Raw genomic sequence first — 24,893 nt, forward strand, 5'->3', positions numbered from 1 at the left:
GCAGTGTCATGTCCGCGCCCAGGATTCGAACCGACGAAACACTGGGCCGCCTGCAGCGGAGCGCGCGAACTTAACCACTCGGCCACGGGGCCAGCCCCATGATAATTCTAAGATTTTATGGCAAGATCTATAGTATATCAGAAGCCTTGCATTTGGATATCATTAACTGTTGAGGTAGAGTTTTATTTTGTATACTGAAATTTTCTATAAAAGTTACAAAATAAAACCCAATTGGGGCTGGCCCCGTGGCCGAGTGGTTAAGTTCGCGCGCTCCGCTGCAGGCGGCCCAGTGTTTCGTCGGTTCGAATCCTGGGCGCGGACATGGCACTGCTCGTCGGACCACGCTGAGGCAGCGTCCCACATGCCACAACTAGAGGAACCCACAACGAAGAATACACAACTATGTACCGGGGGGCTTTGGGGAGAAAAAGGAAAAAAAATAAAATCTTTAAAAAAAATAAATAAATAAAACCCAATAAAAGCTTGCGTATTTTCACTTCCCCTCATGTTTTCATGCTGTCAAATTTACCAGAAGCTTTACATATTTATATATTCTCCCTCTCTCGTCATCTCTCATCCTGCCCAAACCCACTCCCTGCAACATACACACATACACATACACATATACACACACACACACACACACATTCTAATACCCTTTCACCTTCCCTCCAAGATGAACCTTCTCCTCTCCAATGCTCTGGCTCCCATCTTCCCTCTCCAGTTACCCACCCAACTTTATTCACACCCTCTCTCACTTCTCACTTCTACCTTCAAACCTTGCTTCTGTACAGCAACGTTCCCTCCAGTTATTCATAGGCTAAAGTATTTCCCTAGAATTAGTCTTCTAAAGGAAAGCAAAAATTGCTAATCCCAAACCAATGGGCATTTCTGGCTGATCATTTTTCCTTGAAATGCTCTCCTCTCTTCCCCCCAACACTGTCTTCTCCATCTCCTTTACATCCTCTTGTTCTACCTCCTCCTTAATTTCTGTATTCCTCATGTTTCTGTACAAGGAACTACACTTCTTACTCCATTCCACAGTAATCTTTACTGGGTCACAGAGCCCTTTGAGAATCTGATGATACACACAGACACAAATGGTTGCACAGAATCTCATGGGGATCATGAACCTCTTCCCCTTTTGAAGCAGAGATACAACACCAACCCAAGTTAAAAACTGCTCTACACACTCCTTCCAGAGTGATTTGCCCATAAAGCTGGCTTAATTACCATTTACACACAGGGATTTCCAAATCTTTACATCCAGCTCAAATCATTCTCTCCTGAGCTCAGACCCACATATCTAACTGCCTACTAGGAATTTCATCTCTCCTTTGATAACCCATAGACAACTCAAGCTCAACATGAATAAATATGAACTTATCTCCCCTAAACCCTCACCTAAAAGCCTGCTCTTCCTCCTACATCCTTTATTCTCTTGGATGCTGCTACTACCACCATTCACCAAGAAATCAAAGCAGATACCTTGATACCATCCAGACTCCTCTTCACCAGCATTCCACACCCAATCTCCAGTGTCTCACTGAACACAGCTTCCAAGACTGCCTAATCCACCCTTTAGGATTCACTCCCATAACTACTTCTGCCTTAGTGGAACTCTTATCATTTTTCACCCTGAATACTCCAAGAGTTTTCTAGCTTCTCTTCCTACCTCAACTTCACCTGCTCCAATCAGTCTATCCTCCAAACTACCACCAAGTGATCTTTCTAAAATACATGTCTGATTATGTGTCTTTCTTTTCAAAACCCTTCATAAAGGCGCAACTAAAAACTGTCAAAAAAAAAAACAAAACAAAAAACCCTTCAAAGCAACCTTTAAAATCCAAATTCTTTGAAATGACATATAAGGCCTTTCAGAATCTGGCCCCATCCACCCTACCCCCAAAATTTTGTACCATTAAGCTTTCTCCACAAACTCCATACTCCATTCTTACCTACACTGACCATTCCAAAACATACAATGCTTATTTATTCCTCTGTGATTTACTCCTTCTAGAATGTCTTTCTTCCTTCCTTGCATGGTAAACTATTCTTTAAGAATCAACTCAAATATGACCTCCAAAAGAAAGCCTCCCTTAATTTCTGCCCCTCAGTTTGTTCAAAAAGCACCTATTATAGCACTCATCACATTGTACTGTCACCATTCACTGGGTCTCAATTACTCAAGACCAGAAGCTTATTTATCTCTGTATCTTTAAACCAGTGTTGGAACACAAGCCAGCACCTAATAAATATACAATGAATGAATCATAAAAAGCACATTAGAAAAAGGATGAAACCTGTATAGGCAAATGAAGATATGCTGCCATGAGGCAGAAAAAGTACTATTTTATCTATGAGATGTTTTATATAAACTTCATGGTAACCACAAAACAAAAATTTGGAGCAGAGACACAAATTACAAAAAAAGAGAAAACTGAGAAAAACATAGAAAACCACCAAACTAAAACGGCAGACAGAAAAACAAGAGAAAAGAAACAATGGAGATATAGAGCAATCAGAAAACAAAAGATAAAATGATAGTCTTAAATCCTCATATATCAATAATAACCCTAAAAGCAAACAGATTGAACTCACCAATCAAAAGGCACAAAATGGCTAGAGGGATTGAAAAACTATACGCTACCTTCAGGAGACTCAGCTCTAAAGACAAGCATAGGCTCAAAGCGAAGGGGTGGAAGATGATACTCCAGCAAATGGTAGGCAAAAGAAAAGGAATGTAGTCATACTTATATCACACAAAACAGAGTTCAAGCCAAAAAAAGTAACAAGAGACAAAGACAGTATATAAGGATAAAGGGGACAATCCATCAAGAAGACATGTTATTAACATATATGCAACTAACATAGGAGCACCAAAATACGTAAAGCAATTATTAAAAGACCTAAAAGGAGAAACTGACAGCAACATAATAATAGTAGGGGACTTTAACAACCCACGTACATCAATGGATAGATCATCCAGACAGAAAGTCAACAAGGAAACATCAGTCTTATATGACACAGTAGACCAGATAGACAATAGATATATACAGAACATTTCATCTAAAAGCAGTAGAATACACATTCTTCTGAAGTGCATATGGAACATTCTCAGAAACAGACCAAATGCTGGGACACAAAACAAGTCTCAATGAATTTAAAAAGACTGAAATCATATCAAGCATCTTTTCAGACCACAATGGTATGACACTAGAAATAACTACAAAAAGAAAGCTGGAAAAATCACAAATATGTGAAGTTAACACTCTCCTGAACAATTTTTAGGCCAATGGAGAAATCAAAACATACCTAAATACAAATGAAAATAGAACATACCAAAATCTATGGGATAAATAAAAGCAGTACTAGGAGGGAAGTTTATAGCAATACAGACCTATCTTAAGAAACAAGATACAGGGGCCGGCTCCATGGCCGAGTGGTTAAGTTCGCACTCTCCACTGCAGCGGCCCAGGGTTCAGATCCTGGGCACGGACATGGCACCACTCGTCAGGCCACGTTGAGGCGGCATCCCATATCCCACAACCAGAAGGACCTGCAACTAAGATATACAACTGTGTACAGGTGGGGTTTGGGGAAATAAAGCAGGAAAAAAAAAAAAGAAACAAGATACAAAGAACCCAGGAGACTACTATGAACAGCTATACACCAACAAATTGGAAAACCTAGAAGAAATGGATAAATTCCTAGAATCATACAACCTTCCAAGACTGAATCATGAAGAAATAGAAAATCTGAATAGAAAAATCACTAGTAAGGAGACTGAAACAGCAATTAAAACCCTCACAAAAAAACGAAAGTCCAGGACCAAATGGTTTCACCACTAAATTCTAGCAAACAAAGAAAATTTAGTACCTATCCTTCTCAAATTGTTCCAAAAAATTGAAGAAGATGGAACACTTCCTAACTCACTCTATAAGGCCAACATTACCCTGATACCAAAACCAGACAAGGACAACACAAAAAAAGAAAATTCCAGGCCATTATCTCTCAAACACATATGCAAAAATTCATAACAAAATATTAACCAACCAAATACATTAAAAAGGATCATACACCATGATCAAGTGGGATTTATCCCAGAGATGCAAGGATGGTTCTACATCCACAAGTCAATCAACATGGTAAACCACATTAACAGAAGAAAAAAAAATATCATCATCTGAACAGACACAGAAAAAGCATCTGACGAGATTCAACAGCCATTTATGATAAAAACTCTTGGGGCCAGCCCAGTGGTGCAGCGGTTAAGTGCACACGTTCCACTTCAGGGGCCCAGGGTTTGCCGGCTCGGATCCCAGGTACGGACATGGCGCCACATGACAGGCCATGCTGAGGTAGGTGTCCCACATATAAAGTAGAGGAAGATGGACACGGATGTTAGCTCAGGGCTAATCTTCCTCAAAAGAAAAAAACTCTCAATAAAATGGATCCAGAAGCAAAGTACCTCCACATAATAAAAGCCATATACAACAAACCCACAACTAACATCATACTCAACAGTGAAAAACTGAAAGCTTTTCCTCTGAGATCAAGAACAAGAGCAGGATGCCCACTCTCATCACTTTTATTCAACCGAGTATTGGAAGTCCTAGCCAGAGCAATTAGGCAAGAAAAAGAAATAAAGGGCATCCAAATTAAAAAGGAAGAAGTGAAACTGTCACTATTTGTGGATGACATAATTATTATATAGAAAACCCTAAAGGCTCCACCAAAAAAACTATGAGAGCAAATACAATACAGTTGACTAGTACAACATCAACACACAAAAATCCGTTGCGTTTCTAAACTAAAAACAGAGAAATTAAAAAAAAATCCCATTTCCAATCACGACAAAAAAGAATAAAAATACCAAGAAATAAATTTAACCAAGGAGCTCGTGAAAGGCCTGTACACTGAAAACTATAAAACACTGTTGAAAGAAACTGAACAAAACACAAAGAAATGGAAAGATATTCCACGCTCGTGGACTGGAAGAATCAACATTGCTAAAATGTCCATATTACCTAAAACACTCTACAGATTCAACATAATTCCTATCAAAAGTCCAATGGCATTTTTCACAGAAACAGAACAAAAAAATCCTACAATTTGTATTAAACCACAAAGACCCTGGATAGCCAAAACACTCCTGAGAATAAAGAACAAGCTGGAGGTATCACACTTCCTGATTTCAAACTATACCACAAAGCTATAGTAATCAAAACAGTATGGTATTGGCAGAAAAACACAAACACAGATCAATGGAACAGAAGTGAGAGCCCAGAAGTAAACCCACACACACATGGACAACTAATTTACAACAAAGAAGCCAAGAACACACAATGGAGAAAGTAAAGTCTCATCAATAAATGGTGTTCAGAAAACTGGACAGCCACATGCAGAAGAATGAAACTGGACTACTATCTTACACCATACAAAAAAATTAACTCAAAATGGATTAAAGACTTGAATGTAAGACCTAATAAAATTCCTAGAAGAAAACACAGATAATAAGCTGTTTGACATTGGTCTTAGCAATGTTTTTGTCGATTTGACTCCAACAGCAAGGAAAACAAAATCAAAAATAAACAAATGGGACTACGTCAAACTAAAAAGCTGCACAGCAAAAGAAACCATCAACAAAACAAAAAGGCAACCTATCGAATGGGAGAAGATACTGCAAACCATTTTTCCAATAATGGGTTAATATCCAAAATGCATTTAAAAAAATACAAAAAATGACCCAATGAAAAAATGGGCAGAGGATCTGAACAGACATTTTTCCAAAGAAGATGTACAGATGACATCAAGCACATGAAAAGATGTTCAATATCACTAACTATTAGGGAAATGCAAACCACTATGAGATAGCACCTCACATCTGTTAGAATGGCTATCTCAAAAACACAAGAAATAAGTGCTGGAGAGGATGCAGAACAAAGGGAACTCGTGTGCACTGTTGGTGGGAATGTAAATTGGTGGAGCCACTATGTAAAACAGTATGGAAGTTCCTCAAAAAATTAAGAATAGAACTACCCTATAATCCAGCTATTCTCACTTCCTGTTATTTATCTGAAGAAAACATCTCTCTTTCCTCAATCACTTAAGCAATTAATTCCTGGGACCCAAGGTATGCCAAGAATTGTGCTAGAGCCTACCACTCCCATTTAACAAGGGGTTCTCAGACCTTTTTTTATATCTCTGAATCACAGCACCAAAATTATACCCCAAAATTAAAGATGCAAAATATGTTTTGAAACAATAACAACTATGATATCTGCTAGATACATACACACACGGAAAAAATCTGGATTTGGCTAAGAATAAAAATGACAACACCATAAAAAGATCATATGTATTATCACTTAGCAAATGGGCAAAAATGAATTAACTGTTTTGGACAATTAAACTGTTCTTTTTAAAGCTTGTTTTTAGTCCTCCAAAACCTGTGTCCAGTATAGTTTTTTTGCAGGCATATGTTGAAGTCTAAACCTCTAATCTTTTCATTAGGCAAAATTCATGAGTATGATTGCTGCTATAAACAATAACAGGCTCAAGTCAAAGAGAAATGAATTTGAGATCAAAGAATCCTCCTAAGAAGACAGCACCATTGTCTTCTTAGCAGGCCTTCCTAACCCTACTAGGTCTGTTTTTCTTCCTTAAATTTTTGATTGAGCACCACTTAGAATTTCTTGCTTTAAGTTTACACACGTTTATTTTAGTAGTAAACCAAAAAGCAAATTAACATGCCTCAAAAAACCAAAAGGTCCAAATGACAAACTAAGGTATCAAAGAAATTAATTAATTAATTAAATACTCAAGCAGCTCTGCCCTACCATTAGCCCCTGATCACCTAGATTCCACAGCCCTGTAAACAGTTTTCTTTAAAAATCTAGCACAAATACTTGTAGTATGACAGAAAATATATACATTTTAATTAAAAGTAAGGAAGGGAATAATTTGACACTAAAAATGGTGACATGCAGTGGGATATTTTGACCACTTGACTAAGTAATTATTTTAAAGTTCATTACATCACCTTAAATGAACTAAGTACTACTACATTGAGAGACCACTGACAGCTAAATATGTATGCCATGGGAATGGGGGGTTGTAAAAGACACAAAATCTGTTGTTTCCAGTTTGTGAAAAGGAATACAACTAGTTCACTAAGAAATGAAATCAACAGTTAAACACTACAATTTTAAAAGACTCAATCTTACTCAAGAACACCGGAATGGTTAAACTTCAGAGTTTAACTTTTATGTCTTTGGTTAACCTAAAACTATGAAAAAATATTTCCTAATACTCTTGGCAATGTCAATAGTTTATACAAGGTAAGCATCACCAGTCAACTACCATTATAAATTACAAAACCAAACACTCACCACAGATTATTAAATGGATGATATATAACCACTCAGACCCACAACATATTCATAAACTCAAGTTGTGCCTCATTTCATATTCTAGTAAGAATTAAAAGAGAATGCCAGACATCATTTATCTTAATAATTATGTAGGGGAGACTTTTATAGAGCATTTTGCGGTTACAGGGCACTTTTGTAATATTCCATTATTTTCATATTTTACAAAGCAATGATGGTCTCTCTTTAAATTATTACCAATAAGATAACACAGGCTGGTCAGTTAGGCACAATTAAACTGATTCACAGCTGATCAAACATTAATTTCATAAATCAACATAAATCTAGATCCAAATTTCCCAAACTGGTCTTCCATTGAACCAGAAGGCATTAAGAGGTTTGCTTTAACACCCTCCTGGAGAGTCATTCCAAAATACATCAGTGTCCTAAAATCAAATACTACAGCTGTCAAGAAACTTGCTTAACATAGCACTGCTTGAACTTACTGGCACACATTCTTTTTTAAAGTGCACCTATTAACCTCACAAGAGAAGTATTCCAAGACAGCACTACTCTCATCCAGGGGTTGGTATTAGAATCACCTAGGTGGCCTATTCCAAAACTGATTCAATATCTGGAGATACGGCCCAGGAATGTGTATTTTTAAAAAGCTTCCCAAGTAATTCTGATGCACAACTGGGATTAAGAACCATGAAAGATATTTAACCTGTTTTTCCTTGATGCTATTTTTCACAATAACAGGAACTCCTGGGGATTTTTTCTAATCATATAATCCAATCATTTAACAAAGTAATTTTAAGAAAAAAATTAATATTTTGTAAGAGATTATACTATAAATAAAGCTCATTTTAAGAAAATATACAAAGACAAATTTGACTTTCCACTAAAAGGCTACTTCTTGTTTTATGTAAATTATGTAAGAAAATGCTTTTGGGTGGCATATCTACATTAAAATGACATACCTTGCTTGTAAACCCATGAACGTTAAAAATATACACTAAAATTGAATACATTATGCAAGGACAAAACTGCAAATGTGACGATGTTTAGAATCCTTGTATTTTTTACTAAAAAATTTAACCTTTTTTTTTTTTCTGCTTTATCTCCCCAAACCCCTCCACTGTACACAGTTGTATATCTTAGTTGCAGGTCTTTCTAGCTGTGGGATGTGGGACACCGCCTCAAAATGGCCTGACGAGCGGTGCCATGTCCGCGCCCAGGATCCGAACCCTGGGCCGCCGCAGCAGAGCACACGAACTTAACCACTCCGCCACGGAGCCAGCCCCTTTTAACCATTTTTGTGTTTTGTTACTAAGTGATGAACTAAGGGTGGCTTTATATTGGTATTTGCAAACACTTCAAATAACACATTGCGAGTCTCTAAAAATAAATAGTCTCTAAAAATAACAAGTCTCTAAAAATAAAAATAATTATTCTCTAAAAATAAAAGGCCATACTGCGTATCACTATATTTTCTCTTTTTAACACTGCTTTTAGATATAAAGGATGTTAGGAGAACACAACTTACAGAGAGAGGTATAATAATCATGAACCAAATATTTAGAATCATTAAAATTTTATGTTTCCCATTACCTCCTACTTCACTATCAACTTAATTTTCTTAATGTTTCTTGTCCCCAATCAATGGTCCATCGAATCAATATACAAAGAATTGAAAGAACCGAATGGACACCACTAACAGTTAACAAAATATGTGACTAAAAATTAAAACCCTCATGGCAGACAGAAGAATTCCAGCAGAATTATTAACTGGTTATGGCACCACTATTTGGCCCAATATTCATTTGACATCTCCTCAAATTGCATCATCTTAAAGGAAGGAAAATAGTTACACTATTTTTGCTCTCTTTTTTAAGTAACAGAAACTTTTACTACATGAACACTGTGGTACAGCTTCTTGAACCCAATTCACTAACACTGAGTGGGGGAAACTGTTGTATAAGTCTATAGTGGTGTGCTCCAGTGATCTGTTCGTAACACCATCCAGTTCCACGTTTTAAAATCAAAACTTGAGATGAAAACACTGAAGGCAACTTTCAATACTCCCACAGCCTTCAGGAACAAATCTAAGTTCTTTAGTTGTTATAGCATTGTCATGTAGAACTTTGTCCAACAAGGTAGCCATTACCAACATGTGGCTACTGAGCACTTAAGATGTAGCTGAGTATAACTAAAGAACTGCACGTTAAATTTTATTTAATTGAAAGCTAGTGGCTGCTGTATAGGACAACACAGGTTTAGAATGTAACCTGACTCTGCTTCCAGACAAAACGGAATAATCAGATTTACTCTCCCACTTGAAACAACTAAAAAAACTGGGGGGAAAAACGGTTTTCAGATATTGGACAACAGACAGTACAGAACAGCGATCCCTGAGGGGGGAACAAACAAAAAGAGCCCTACAAGTGACCCATCTTACTGCACAGAGATAATTTTCAGGCCACAGCACAAGGAAGGAGAACCCAGACAAAGCCTAGCAGTCTCCCTCAGTTGAGAAAACAGAGCTGGGAGGCCAAGGTAACTGGACTTCTCAGGGCAGAGTACTAGAGATGAGAGGGCTGCACAGAGAAAGAGCACCAGAGGTTTTACAAGGTTCCTTTCAAGTCTTGAGCTGAGTACTGATCAGCACAGGCGTATGAGGAAACTACCCCAAGTGAGACAAAGAACCCCCAGAAAGAAGCACAGAGAACAGTCCCTGTAAATCAGAGGCAGTAGAATAATTCCTATTCCAACCACCCAGACTGAAAAACCTCATCATTTACGAGGCCTCAGATAGAGTAGTCAAAAGGTTCTTGCCCCAGTAGTGCAGAAAAATTAGCCTCTAAGGCTGCTCTGGTTCTGCCTAACAAAAGGTTAAAAACAAGTCTGAAAAGGTTCAAACCGTCTCCAAGTAACAACTCAAGAGGAAAGCTCAAGAATATTTACAGTACAAAAATATCCATCAACAAGGTACAATTTTACCAAGAAGGTAAAATTCACACTATCTGACATCCAATAAAAATTAATGAGGCATGCAAAGAAACAAGAAAATACGACCTACAAAGAGCAAAAAAACAATCAACAGAAACAAACCCAGAAATGACAAATAACAGAATTAGTAGAACAGAACATTAAAAATTCAAGTTATTATAACTATATTCCATATGTCCAAAATTGTTTTATATACATAGTAACAGGGTTTCAAAATACATGAAGCAAAAACTGATAAAACTCCAAAGAGAAACTGACAAACCCATAAATATAGTTAGTGATTTCAACACTCTCAAAAATTGACAAAACTAAGAGAAAATCAGCTAAGGATAGAGAAGATTTGAACATTATCAACCAACTTGCGAAAATGTTTTAATTGACCAGAAACACTGTGAACCAACAACTGTTCTCTGACTGCTACACAAGATAAACCAACCTTCTTATCCAGGTAAGAAGGTTTCACAGAATAATTCAAGATCCCAACACAGAATTCTATGGCTCAAAATAGTGCGTAATGCACAAGAGACCTTAAAAAAATCCTCCATGGGGGCCGGCCCCATGGCCGAGTGGTTAAATTCACGTGCTCTGCTTTGGCTGCCCACAGTTTCACGGGTTCGAATCCTGGGTGCAGACATGGCACTGCTCATCAGGCCATGCTGGGGGGCATCCCACATGCCACAACTAGAAGGACCCATAACTAAAAAACATACACAACTATGTACCAGGGGGCTTTGGTGAGAAAAAGGAAAAATAAAATCTAAAAAAACATCCTCCATTCCTGAGGATCACAAATCCAAATGTCTACGGGGACAAACAGGTAAAGTTAAAAAAAAAAAAAAGTGACAAAGGCTAGGTTGGACCTAGGGCAAACTGAAGAGGACATACCTCCACCCCCAAAAAGGAGAATTTCTGCCCTCAACTACAGCCAATGATGCCAGGCTACAAGAGAATGTAGACCCACTGTTGCCAGGTCTTACAATTTTCCAGGAGGTGCCTAAAATCTGGATTTTTATGTTAACTCTAGATTTTAAAACACTGACCACCAATCCAGTACATTTTTAAACAAGCTAAAAAAAAATGTCTGGGGGCCAAATTCACAATCAAAATCTCTGCTTCAGTCCAACAATTTCATTCTACAAATGAAACAAGGAGAAATAATTTGTCCAAGTCGACAAGGCAAATAATCCCACCTGACCACATGTAAAATACTGTGGACTTGGACACAAAGGTCCACACTTCTGGAAGAAACAGAAACCAGGACAGACATGAAAACTGTCTTCCAACACTTAAAGGGTAAAATTCTATCAAAGGCTTTCTAAATTGTTCCAGAGGACAAAAACATCAACAGGAGACAATTACAGAGAAGGAGAGTTGAGGAAACTAGAAGCAAGAACTTTCTAAAAAAAAAGTTCTTTTAAAAAAAGTTGTCAAACAATGATATGGCTATTTTGCAGAGTAAAATTTAGCTCACCACCCTAGAGGTATTCAGGAAAAGTCTTGGATGAACTTTCAAGAACATTACAGAAAAGATTATTTGATGGGAAGAAATGGCTGTATGATTTATGGTCTTCTGCCTAAGGTTTTATATTCTCACCATGAAGAAGGACCTAGTAATACCTTCCTTGTAAGAACTACATAAAAATTGAGCTGGCAAGCTCAATAACACCTTATAAAAGGATCCTGACACAACTCACAGCTTCTGGTGGATATGACAGTCATATCCTATCTCATACCTTGAATATGTTCAGTCACAGGCTGCACAACCAATTGATTAACTGCAGAGGGGATTAAGAAATTCATCACAAAGATGCCTGAATTGGAATACTCCCTTCTAATCCTAGATTCCTATATTATATATGGCAAGAGTTCCAAATTTCAGAACATCAAACAAAAATTTAAACTTCAAGGGAATGGCATTTAGCAGGATTGGTAGGAGGTCAAAAGCCCTTAGGTTATACCCTGGACCACCCACCCTTCAGTTTAGGTATGCCTTTACTTGTTGCATAAAGAATTATAAAATCACTCAATTTTGCTAGAAAACAATTTCCAAATCTGAGACCAGATAACATTTTAAGCACACATTTTCTGTGAGTTAGAACAATAAAGAAAATGGACAAATGCTGGTAGACAACTAAAGTCAGGACATGCAAAATACACTGGCTATAAAACTAGATAAAAACAGCTTATTCCAGATATTCCAACTCTGCAAAGATTCAAGAAGGTTTCTGGAGTAGAAAGGCAATAAAATGAAAATAATTCTGCTAAAATATTATAGACTGAATCAGAGCAAGAAAAAGATGATAAAAATGGCCAGATATACAATAATTAAGGTGAAAAAAGTATCTACATTAACTTCCAGACAAGGGAACAAAAATATAATCTTATAAGAGAAAAGACAGAGTAAGAGAAATTAAATGGATAAGAAGAAAAGTCAAAAGTGACTTCTGGACACAGAAAAATACAACAGAAATTAGAATAAAGATTTTGAAATATCACTTTTTAAAATAAAAGATAAAATTTAGGAGACTGGCCCTGTGGCCTGATGGTTAAGTTTGGTGTGCTCTGCTTCTGTGGCCCAAGTTTGGTTCCTGGGCACAGACCTATACCACTCACCAGCAGCCATGCTGTGGCAGCAACCCACATATAAAAACATAGAGGAAAATTGGCACAGATGTTAGCTGAGGGTGAATCATCTTCAAGCAAAACGAGGAAGACTGACAACAGATGTTAGCACATGGCAAATCTTCCTCAGGAAAAAAAGAAAACTAGAAAGTACATTAGAATTCACAAAAACAAACTTAATCATAAATAAAAGTAGCCAAGTTGATTCCAAGGGAAGTGTCAATTGAGAGAAGCCAATACAGTAAGGGATTAACCAATTAATGATGGAATGCTATCAATGCAATGTGTGCAAACACACACAAACATGAAGAAAACAAGGAGTGCAGAGGAGGAGGAGAACTGGACGTTCAAATTAATTTGAGACTGAAAACCACAACCCCAAAACTCAGAAGACATGTTGTTTGCTTTACTATACCAAATAGTATATAAAATTATTCTAAAAATCAAAGTTTCCAAGGAAGGGCATAAAGTAAAAATTTTTAGATTATATTTTTATCCTTTCCTAACCATATTTCCAACAATCTTTCTCACTAACCCCAAGCCCCAGACACCATCAAATGATTCAACATTGTCTCATCCTTCTCTTCCTTCTCCTCAGGCCCAAACGTGATCTGCTCTAATTCCTATCTTAACTGCAACATCTCCCAAGCACCTGACTTCTCTCAAAATCCAATACTAAACTGTTAAATCCCTGAAGAATATTTTAAGTGAGCTGTCCTTGTATTATTTCAAATCAGCCTCTCTAAATTCTTCATGTACTCCCAAAATCAATTTATGATATGAACTGAATTACCTTTTGACTCCTTCAGTTTTTCCAACGTATCTGTATTGAACTGCCAGGTTTTGTCAGTTCTTCAATACAATTCAGTACATTTTATCAAGTATATACTATGTGAAAACATTGTACTAGACATGTTTATAAATATAAAGATAAGAAATGTCATTTAATCTATTCATAGTGAAATATACCTAACAATGACACAGCATAATACAGTACAAATCAAAGAATTAAAATGTTATGATAATCATGAGGATGACATTTTCCCTTCGCATTATCTTATGATGTTCCCCTTCCACTCTCAACACTATTCAGGCCTCTATTAATACAGATACCTCTGTTATCCTTCCTAATTAGGTTTCACCATACTCCAATAATCCTGTATTCCACACTCAAATTAATCTTTTCTAAAACAGAATTTCAATCACATCACTCTCCCACTTAAAATGGTGTTTCTCAAATGCTCCCACCAGTGATTTGCAAATCCCCCTCCCCATATCAAGATGGTGGGTTAAAAGGCCGATCACAAGGCCCTGCCCACAGAGATTCCAATTCAATCCATCTGATGTGTTAACTGGAAATATGAATTTTACTAAGCTCTTTAGGTGATTTTTATTTAGATGGCCTATAGAGCACACTTTGGGGAAAAAAACAGGTCCACCAGGTAAATGTCAAATTCCTTAGCCTGGCATCAAGGTTCCCCACACAAAAGGCCCCTGAGGAACCACTACAGGGCAAGGACTCTCCTAAAAGGACTCTTCATTACAGATAAACTTGATTTTCTGGAGCCTAAACAAGCCAACTGTTCTCTCCCTCAAGCTTTGCTGAAAATGTCCACTAACTTCACCATTCCTTTTGGCCCAGCTCAGCTCAAGCCCCATACTTCCTAGATCTCACCTGACGGAAACAATTCTCCTGCCTAGTTCTACCGTACCCTACTGCTTGCCTTGAACCATTATTTAAACTAGCATCACTAACTTTTCAGGCAGTTGTATCATATGACAAAGGACTGTGGATCAAACCTCCTTCATCTCTCTCAGCATCCAGAACAATGCATAGGGAGTCGTTTCCCTAAGGCAATTTCATTTTGCATAAACATAACCAAGTAGGGACTAATATTTTGGAACTAATTTTTAGAATACTAAAAAGAAAACTATAAACAGGAGATTTTCCTCAGGAAAAAAACCCAAATGGTTAAATAAATATATCTGAAATAAAAGAAGTGTATCTGCCGTGACAAATTACTAAATATTTTTCTTCCCTACCAGCCTACTAGATAAATGCTTCCTAAAGAATTCTTCCCAGATTAGAGAAAAGGTGAACTTAAATTCCAAGAAAAAAAATGGTAAACCCAACTGTGCTCTAACACCAATCAGGTTTGCTTAAACTTTGACCCAAACAACTGTTCAGAAACAAGTTATACAGAGTGAGAAACTCATTTATAGTTAATTTCTTACAATTTTACATGTGCAAGAAAGTTGACTTATAAGTATTCTATTATGACACTTGAGATTTGGTATAACAAGTGCGTCTAACACAGGACTTACCCAATAATTTGGGTTTACTGGTTTCCTTATCTGTCTTCCCCATAACACTGAGCAACATACAGGTAGGGGCCATGTGCCTCTTTCTATTCCAGCACTTAGAACATCACAGGTGAGTAATAAAGATGTAATGAGTGAAGTAAGGTTTCAAGATAAAAAATTATAGTGATTCTCCATAGATGATATACAAATGGCCAAGAAGCATATGGAAAAACGACCAACAACACTAGTCATTAGAGAAATGCAAATGAAAACCACAATGAGATATAACCTCACATCCATCAAAATGGCTACTATCAAAAAAACCCCAGAAAATATAAGTGTTGACGAGGGAGAGTGTGAAGAAACTGGAACCCTTGTTCAGCTGGTGGGATCGTAAAACAGTGCAACCACCATGGAAAATACGGAGTTTGCTCAAAAAATTAAAAATAGAAATACCATATGATCCAGCAATCCCTCTTCTGGGTATAGATCCAAAAGAACCGAAAGCAGGGTCTTGAAGAGTTATTTGCACACCCATGTTCACAGTAACACTATTCACAATAGCCAAGAGTTGGAAGCAACTCAAACGTCTACCATTGGATGAATGGATAAATTAAGCGTGGTATACATACAATGGAAGATTATTCAACCTTAAGAAAAAAGGAAATTCTGTCACATGCTACAACATGGATGAACCTTCAGGACATTATGCTAAGTGAAATAAGCCAATGAACAAAAAAGGCAAATACTGCATGATTCCACCCATATGAAGTACCCAGCATAGTCAAATTCATGAAGACAAAGTAGAATGGTGGTTAACAGGGACTGGGGGGAAAGAGGTAATGGGTGGTTGGTTGATGGGTACAGAGTTTCAGATTTGCAAGATGAAAATATTCTGGGGGCCGGTCCAGTGGCGTAGTGGTTAAGTTCAGTGTGCTCTGCTTCAGTGGCCCAGAGATCATGAGTTCAAATCCCAGGCGCGGACCTACACCACTTGTCAAGCCACGCTGTAGCAGTGACCGACATACAAAATAGAACAGGACTGGCACAGATGTTAGCTCAGGGCCAATCTTCCTCACCAAAAAAGAAAAAAAATATTCTGGAAATTTGTCACAACAATGTAAATAAATACACTTAACACTACTTACCTGTACACTTAAAAAGGGTTAGGATAGTAAATTTTATATTATGTTACTACAATAAAAAAAAATTTAATTATAGTGATTTTAAGTACAAGAAAAACAAATCTTGGGGCCAGCCCCATGGCTGAGTGGTTAAGTTCGTGTGCTCTGCTTCAGCAACCCCGGGTTTTGCCAGTTCAAACCCTGGGCGCGGACATGGCACCACTCATCAAGCCACGCTGAGGCAGCATCCCACATGCCACAACTAGAAGGACCCACAACTAAAAATACACAACTATGTACCAGGGGGTTTTGGAAGAAAAGGGAAAAATAAAATCTTTAAAAAAGAAAAAGAAAGAAAAATCTTAAGTATCAAATGAGTCCATGCTTGAGAAAAATGTAAATATAAAACATTAATCTAACACTTACATACAATTATTCAAATGTCCTTTTAATTTAGCCTCGATCTAAAAGATGCGTAAAGTAAGTCATTCTGAGAGCACAACCTTTCTACTTTGAAACTCTCTTTTTTTAATGGTAATTTCATCCATTCAACAAATACTTGTTGAGCCAGTAAATGTTAGGAGCAGGGGTATAATGATGAACAAGACAAGCAAGGCTCTCATCCTCAGGGAATCATCTATCCTCCACTAGAAGGTAAGAGTAGCAGTAGTAAAAAAACGATGACAGAATTTTAAGTCCTTAACATTCAAAACAAAAACTTGGTCAGCCTATGTCACCCTATGTCAATGGGAAACACTAATGTCCAGCTTCTCCCCATTTTATAAATGAGAAATTGTATGTCCAAAAGGTCCACAACTACTCAACAAATCCAAAGCCAAACCCACTTTGTTTCTATACTCTAATTAAAACATCAGGAAAATATTCATGTTCCTGAGTAGAGATCTGATCATGATTAATTTACAGGACTCTAAATATGTCAGAGAATAATATTTTTCCACTTAATCTGTCATTCCAGTTGTAACATGACTTGATTCTATATATCATACTTGTTATATCATTTGAGAACTTACAAATTTAATGAAAAACTTAAAGTCCCTAGAGCAGAATTTATCAAGTCTCAGGCCATCAAAAGAAAAGAAATTCTACTTTCTGAGAAATGATAAAGCAAGTCCAACATTTAGACTAAGGGGAGAGAACTGACCCAAAAAGAGTACTCAGAGTAATACTGTCTTGGTCACTGTTTCTGTGGCCTAGAAAGTACAGTAACTCTCTGGAGCATTGCTATCCCATTCACTAGAAGCTTCAGGTTTAAATATACAAAGCAATTGAAAAACAAACTGATAATCAGCTAATTAACATTTCAAAGAACAATGATAACAAAACCTGTAGTTCCAGTGAATAATCTAGGTTTGACAGTAATTGACCTGACAGTTCAGACTCCTCTCACCTCCTCCTACCTTTCTCTACCTCTGCCCAAGGATGGGATATGAATCATATACGTGCCAGGCACCAGTTCATAGGCTTGTGCTCATGGGTTCAAAAGGTTTTTCCCCACTTAAAAATAAACCTACATATAACACAAATTTGGAGAAACAAATTATCCCCTTTTGTAGATAAAGGAAACTGAGGCAAAAAGTTAAAGCAACTTGCCTACACAGTAAGTAGAAGAGCCAAGATTTGAACCTAACTGCAAAGTTTGAAGGCCTTTTACTTTCCCTCCCTCACCTCCTCTTACTTTCTTCCTGTGAGTCTGTCATAAACACCTACATGCAAGTCACTGGATAGGGGAGGATGAGGGAGAAGGAACACAAAAATGTACAAAAAATAGTATTTTCCCTAAGATATCAGAAGAATTAGATATAAAAACTGCACTGAAAGAGTTATAAGTGCCTATGACTGGAACAAAGAATTTACTGAGGAAGGAGGGAGTTGAGTTAGACCACAGAGAAAAAGTATATTTTAGGCAGAAGGAACTGCAGAGAGCAAACATGGGAAAAAGAGAAGGAAGATGTAAGGCGTGTATGTCTGAAAAGGTAAAAACATCAATCTGGCTAAAGCAGAGAAATTATGTAAGAGGTCAGCTGAATAAAAGGCTGAAAAGGTAGGACTAGGTCAGACGTTGGAGGACCTGTTGAAACAAACTCCCTATTTACAGCATCAAGACAGAATTAAATTTTATTTTTACATATTTACTACCTTCATGAAATAAGATGGCACATGTCCTATTAATGTGAATGAGTTTATGCTCTTCAGCTAAGAAAAAGAGTCTAGGACAACATCTGACACAAATGCTGGATGTGAATTCAAATAACTGATTTTTTTTTTCTGTTTCTTAATAAGCACAGGCGTATGCCCAAAGAGATGGGGGGGGGGGGGGGGTCTGAATCTACATCTAAATTGCTTAAATTTTATGCCAGCTACTCAATTATAAAAGAGAAGCAAAACCCACAAATCTTTTCCATAGGAATGGTGGGGGAGGGAAGCTTGAACAAGAAGAATAATTACAAAGGCCGACTGTCAGAAAAATTCCCCCTGTGTTGCCAAGATTAGCTTAAAAAAAAAAAGCTACCGTTGGACTTTTTTTTAATGTAGCTTTATCTTCAATGTCATTTTTTAAATCCAGGTTAGAATCTGGGAAAATGCTCAATTAGACCACAACTATCCCGAAGCTATTGATAAGAACTTAGCATTCCAAGCATCTACACAATTCAAAACTACCGTTTCCCCCTTTTAAATTAGAGCGCTAGGTCCCATCCACCTAGTAAAAAGGAGACCTACCAGATCTTCAAGCGTTACCTGGATAATCACTTCACTCTCTATTGCTGTTCCAGCAGGCCAGGGTGGGCTGCCCTACACCCTCTCTTTCCCCTACATCGCCACCGTAGTAATCCCCCCCATGAAACGGTTTGTGGAAAAGCAAGTTATGCACCTCCATCTCCTCACTCCAAAAACTATCAAAAACTGTGAAGACATAACAAGCAGTCCATAAAAAGTGAAAGTGGAGTTAGGGAGTATGGTGAAACCAAACAAATGCTTACGCTTATACTTGTAAAATTTAAGCTGAAAAACACACTCTTAATCTAGACCAAAACTCTCATTTTATACAAGAAGAAACTGAGGCCCAGGGCAGTTAAGTGATTTGCCCTGAGCAACTGCTTCTCTATAAAGCTGTTAAGTGTCCGTTATGAGTCACACAAGCACTTAATCACATTCTAACACAGTTACTTACACGTTTATGATATTAAGCTTGGTATGCAAAAAAAACACAATCTTCACCTCTTCTGCACCCCCTCAGTGCCTTACCCCAGAGCCATACAGAAAATGTGGGATCAATCTCAAATGAAAACCATTTCCCCCTTGAGCCACTGAAGTCGCAAAATTACTCTTCTTTATCTAAGATAAAGTGAAAGCCTGAAACGCCTGAATTTCTCAAGTTCTGATTAAACACAGGAGTGAATCAACAAAACCTCAAAATTTTTGGCGGAATAAGAATATGAAGTGGAGTATATTACTTTTTTTTTTGCCAGTTGGTCTTTCCTTTCTATTAACGTTTTAAGTCTAGGTTTTTTGGAAAACGTGCACAGTTAACCCAAGTTATCACTTTGGAGACACGGATTTATTAGACAAGTTAGCATATCTTCCTCTCTCAAAAATAACTTGACAGTATCCTGCCCAACACAAGTTAATACTTTCCAAACAAAATCACCTAAAAAATAAACTTTCTACCAGGCCACAGTATATTAAAACCACAAAACAAGAAACATAATCCTGCAAAAATCCCACCAGTTACCATCAGTCTTCACTGGCTCACTGTTTACTGTCAAAGCATCTGCTGAAGACCCTGGGGGAAAGTTCCACACCAAGTTCACTGGCTGTGGGTGCATCAGATTATACCACCACCCACACGTAACACCAGTTTGGGGAAACGCAAACATGCCACATGGACAGGTTTTAACCAAGCTTAACCAAATTTAACTACGTCTAACCAAGGGAGGTATTAAGTCAGCTCTTTTATCAAAGGTTTTTTTTAAAAAAAGCAGCAATATGCAAGTATATTTCACTCCATTTAAAAAACTATCACCAGAAATGGTAAGGAAACGACCCGAGACGAAGGAACGCGTTCTGAACGGTAAGGCCGCTATACTCCGCCGTTTGGGAGGGCTGTGCCGGGGACGCCGGGCGAAAGTCCTCCGGCGAGTTTCAGAACTACTGACCGTACGCCGCGGCGCCGCTAACAAAAGCTGCCTCCGAGCCCCGCGCCGGCAAACCGCTCCCGTTACCACTGCCCAGGAGCTTTTCTACGACCAGCACTGAAAAGGGAACAATAAAAAGCGTCTCACCGCAAACACAGCACGAGAGGGACTGTCGGAAGTAAGGCAGGAGCCTGTTAATCTCTGTAAACGCCTTGGGGTCTCCGGGGTCGTAGTTGAGCACTAGGCGGCTCGCGGAAATGTAGAGAGCAGTAGCATTCACGGGGTTCATTGCAGACGCTTCGACACCGCCGGCTCCCGGTGGAAAAGAAATTCCGGATCCAACTTTGTAAGCAGCCGGGGAACAATGGCGAATTTGCAACAATTCGAGGGAAATCGGAGCAGAACCACTGGCCAAAGTAGTAACCGAAATCCGTGCAAGTTTGTGGAGCTGAAGCAATCCTCCCACACATGGGGCCTTGGCGCCCCTCCTCGGTCCCTGAGACTTGCAGACGAAAAAAAAAAAGAGAGAGAGAGAGAGAAACGAGCGTTCGAGTTTGTCCCGGGCGGCGCGGGCGCAGAACGCCGCGGCTTCGGCGCTCGGTCTAGCCCCGCGCTTCGGCGGGCGGCCTTCGCTCGAGCTGCATCTCCGGGCGCCGAGGCACCTCCTCAAGGCGAGCTGGGCGGGCGCGGGAGCAGGCCCTGGCCCGGTCCGAGGGGCGGGCTCGCTTCTCACGGGCCGCGGGGCCCTTACTCCATCACAACGCCCGGCGCGGAGGCAGCGGCGAGGACGACGGCTCGGGCGGCGGCTTCCTCGATCTAGTGCTCGAAGCCGCCGCGGCGGCGGCGAACGTTGCTCCCGCGGCTGGAGGAGGCCGCCGCCGCTCTCTCCATATCGGACGCGGGGCCCGGACGGCGCCTGCCTCTCCGCCCCGGCGGTTACAGCCCCGCCGTTCCCTGAGGTGGCGAAGCGGGCAGACAAGTCCCCCACCCGACAGGGGGGGCCGGGGAGGAAGTGCGCGGGCCGCCGCCGCCGGCGGGAGGGGGCGGGGAGCAGGCCCAGCCGGGCCGCGGCGGCGCCCCTTGCTCCTCAGTCGCTCACTCCGAGGTCACCAGGCGCAAGCGCCGCCCCCTCACTGCCCGGCCATCTTCTCCGCGCCGCGCACACGACACCTCCTCCGCCAAGCACGACGGCAGCCGCCGCCCACGGCGCCCGCCCGGCCGCGGCTGAGGCGAGCGCTCACAGCGCCAGGCCCCGCCGCCGCCCAGCACACAGCACGGCCCGCTGCAGGCCCCTCCCCCCGTGCCTCGCCGCCCTCACCCCGACTCCACGCGCCACTCTAGCTCCGTAGGGCCCGGGCTGCTGCGGCCTTAATGGATCCCGCGGGCTGTGCGGCGCCTCAGGCCCTGCCGGCGACGACGACCGTTACCCCAACGGGCAAAGCCACTGTCATCCCCGAGACTCCCCCGCCGCCGTCGTCGCCAGCGCTCGCACGCATGCGCAGAGCACACTCTCACCCCTCCCCCCCGCCCTTTCCTTTCCCTTCGCTTCCCTTTTCCCCTGCTTCTCCTCTAAGAACCCCCTCCACACCCTACCCAAGCTACCGGCTTGCTCAGCGCATGCGCATTCCCCTACCCAGCTCGGCCGCCTTTCGCCCTTACGCGTGCGCTTTGACCGCCCACCCCAGAAAACCGGATAAACACATCAGCCCGCTCACTCCAGCCCCTCCCCGCTGCCTGCCCACCCTGGGCTCACTGCGCATGCGTGGCTGTCCACTTACGGCTCTCAGAACGGAGCATGCTCTCTGCGAACCGCCCGCTCTCTCCGCCCCTCCCCCATGCGCTCTCAAATTCCCTCTTAGGCGTGTGGGCTGTGGTGAAACGTTCGTTCGTTGACCCATCCTGGCGCAGTGTGGGCTGTAGGGTCCCCGCTACACTGCTTCCTCAGTGCTCGCCAACGCTGAGGCCTGTCCGGGTCGAGTCATGTGGCGCTCCGCCCTGACCCCATCTCGGCCTCTCCTCGCCCTGGCTGACCACTGTGTGAGGAAATCGCCCCGCGCGGCTCCAAGCCCCGCCCGCGGCCTTTCTCCTGGAACGGCGCTTCCCGACCACCGAAAGGACGCTGCTGCCGCTCGCCTGCCCCCGCCGAGCCTGGAATGGAGGCAGCAGTCCCCGTGGCTGCGCGCCCGGCAGGCGTCCGGGCCGGGGCCGCGGCGGCGGCAGCCTGAGGTGGCTAAGGCCGCGACAGGGACCTCGGAGCTACCGCCCCGCGCCCTACCGTCGGAGCCCGGCTCTTCCCACGGCCTCTGGTCCTGGGAGCCTGAGGAGCGCGAGCGGCCCGGCTTTCCGGGGGCGCCCACCAGGACCGCCCCGAGCTCTCCGGGAACAGAGTCCGATTTAGAGAAAAACGAAGCTCTTTTTTAGCTCCTTTGACAGACCTAGCCTGCCTGTGTGAATCAATCTCAAGAATCCATGGTCTTGCTTTAGAACGAACCCAAATCCTTGAAAGTATTATCTGTGTTTTTAAAATATCTTTTGCCTTATGTTTTTGCAGGAGGCCAAGGGCACTGAGATATAAATAAAAGCCCAACTTAACATGATTCCCCTCCCCTCTAAAAGTACAAAACCCTTTTTGAGCAGCACAAATAGAAACAGAGCATAGGAACCATTCCTTATCTCTGGAGACACCAAAGCCCTTTGCCTAATTTTTTCACATAATTTTAAACGTGCTCTACAGGTTTGCAAAGTGAAATTTATGACACATGTAAATCTTTTGTGGCACAAATACCTGTTAGTTTTAGGAGCTTGCCACTTAGAGTAGAAATGAAAAGTTAAGATATCAAGGGAACCCATATAACCTCTGATATATGATTTCTATCACCATTTCTATTACCATAATCGTGAAGACACGATTATTTTCTTTACAAGGCCTAGCATATTATCAGCACTTAAGTATTAAGCAATAAGAATCTAACTTCCTAATTTTGTTAAGCAACAAAGCAGAAATTAAACAAAGCTCTGCAAAATATATTTGGTGGTCTTGTATCTGGAAAACAACAAATATTCTAAAATTCATTCTCATTCTTAAAAGCCCCATCTTCCTTTTTCTGGCCCCAAGGGGTGGGGGAGGGGGGTTTAAGAGACCTTTTCTAAGCTCACCTTCAAATAAAACTGTTAAAATATACAGTTCTATTTTTTATTCCATTTTTTATTCCAGACTCTAAGGTCTTCTCCTACAACACACAAGTTGTTCTCCCACAGAGGAGAGTAAAATAATCAGCACTGTTTTCCATTCAGGCAGCATAAATTAGCTGTCACCCTAGGCAAGTGATTACTTGCAGGGCCTTCACCTTGCTGATTTTCTCATAACTGGATTTTTTTAAATCTCTTGAGATGTGCATAACCCAAATTAAGACTAATTCTATTGATAGTTCATTTGTGCATGGGGCGGGGGAGAGAAAAAGAGAGGGAGGGAGTGGGAGGGAAAGGGAGGGAGGGAGGGAGAGAGAGAGAGGAATTTAAGCCAGTTCTTTTTTGGCTTCTGAAATTGGTCACAACTGGTGATAGTCTATGGCACTTAGAGGCAAAGCATCTCCACATTGAAGTATATGCCCTGTTTAACAATTATTTGGTTGGTTGAGGCTTGCCTAAAAAGAAAACCAACTGTTTGTAGAAAATAAAGTGCTTGGATCAAATATTTAGGAGAAATCATACATATAACACAAATCCCTTAAACTATCAACTTAAGGTAATTTTTCATATTTTATGTTTAATTATTATTTGGAAGTAAAAGTGTTAGAGTTGACAGATTTAGTAAAAATACAAAATGCCAGTTAAAAAGTTTTTAATAAACCTTTTGTTTTAGAACACTTTTGAATTTCCAAAGTTATTACACAGATAGTACAAACAGTTCTCATATATTCCACACCCAATTTCCCCTATTATTAACATCTTACATTAGTATGGTACATTTTTCACAATTACTGAACCAATAGTAATACATTATTATTAAGTAAAATCCATATTGTATTCATATTTCTTCCATTTTCTGTAATGTCCTTTTCCTGCCGCAGGATCCTATGCAAGATCTTACAACATTTAGCCATGTCTTCTTAGGGTCCTCTTGGCACCCAGTTAAATTTTCATTCAGAGAAACAACAAATATCTGTTTCCTTCTTATTGTCTGTATTTTCTACCCATTTTGAATTAAAGCTCCCCATTTCTGTCCTCCAAGATTGCCAAGTACTTACCTCTTTCACTGCACTTATCACACTATGCGGCAGTTGTTGGTTTAGCCCTGTCTTCTC

General features: G+C 40.4%; 1 protein-coding gene across 2 annotated transcripts in view; it reads right to left on the minus strand.

Annotated features, from left to right (window-relative positions):
* MSL2 (MSL complex subunit 2) overlaps positions 1–22,087 on the minus strand; it is a 36,731-nt gene extending 14,644 nt beyond the window's left edge. Inside the window, exon 1 of one of the 2 annotated variants that reach the window (XM_023620971.2) lies at positions 21,908–22,087. Coding sequence is in view for 1 of the 2 variants with exons in the window: in XM_070238179.1 (XP_070094280.1) it covers positions 20,737–20,878 (142 nt within the window). In the remaining variant the exon portion in view is untranslated. Of the gene's footprint in view, positions 1–20,736; positions 20,879–21,907 lie in introns of those variants that run through there. The other variant, XM_070238179.1, reaches the window with a different exon arrangement.
* Positions 22,088–24,893: the final 2,806 nt, after the last annotated feature.

The sequence above is a fragment of the Equus caballus genome, chromosome 16 (genome assembly GCF_041296265.1).
Source record: "Equus caballus isolate H_3958 breed thoroughbred chromosome 16, TB-T2T, whole genome shotgun sequence".
NCBI lineage: Eukaryota > Metazoa > Chordata > Mammalia > Perissodactyla > Equidae > Equus > Equus caballus.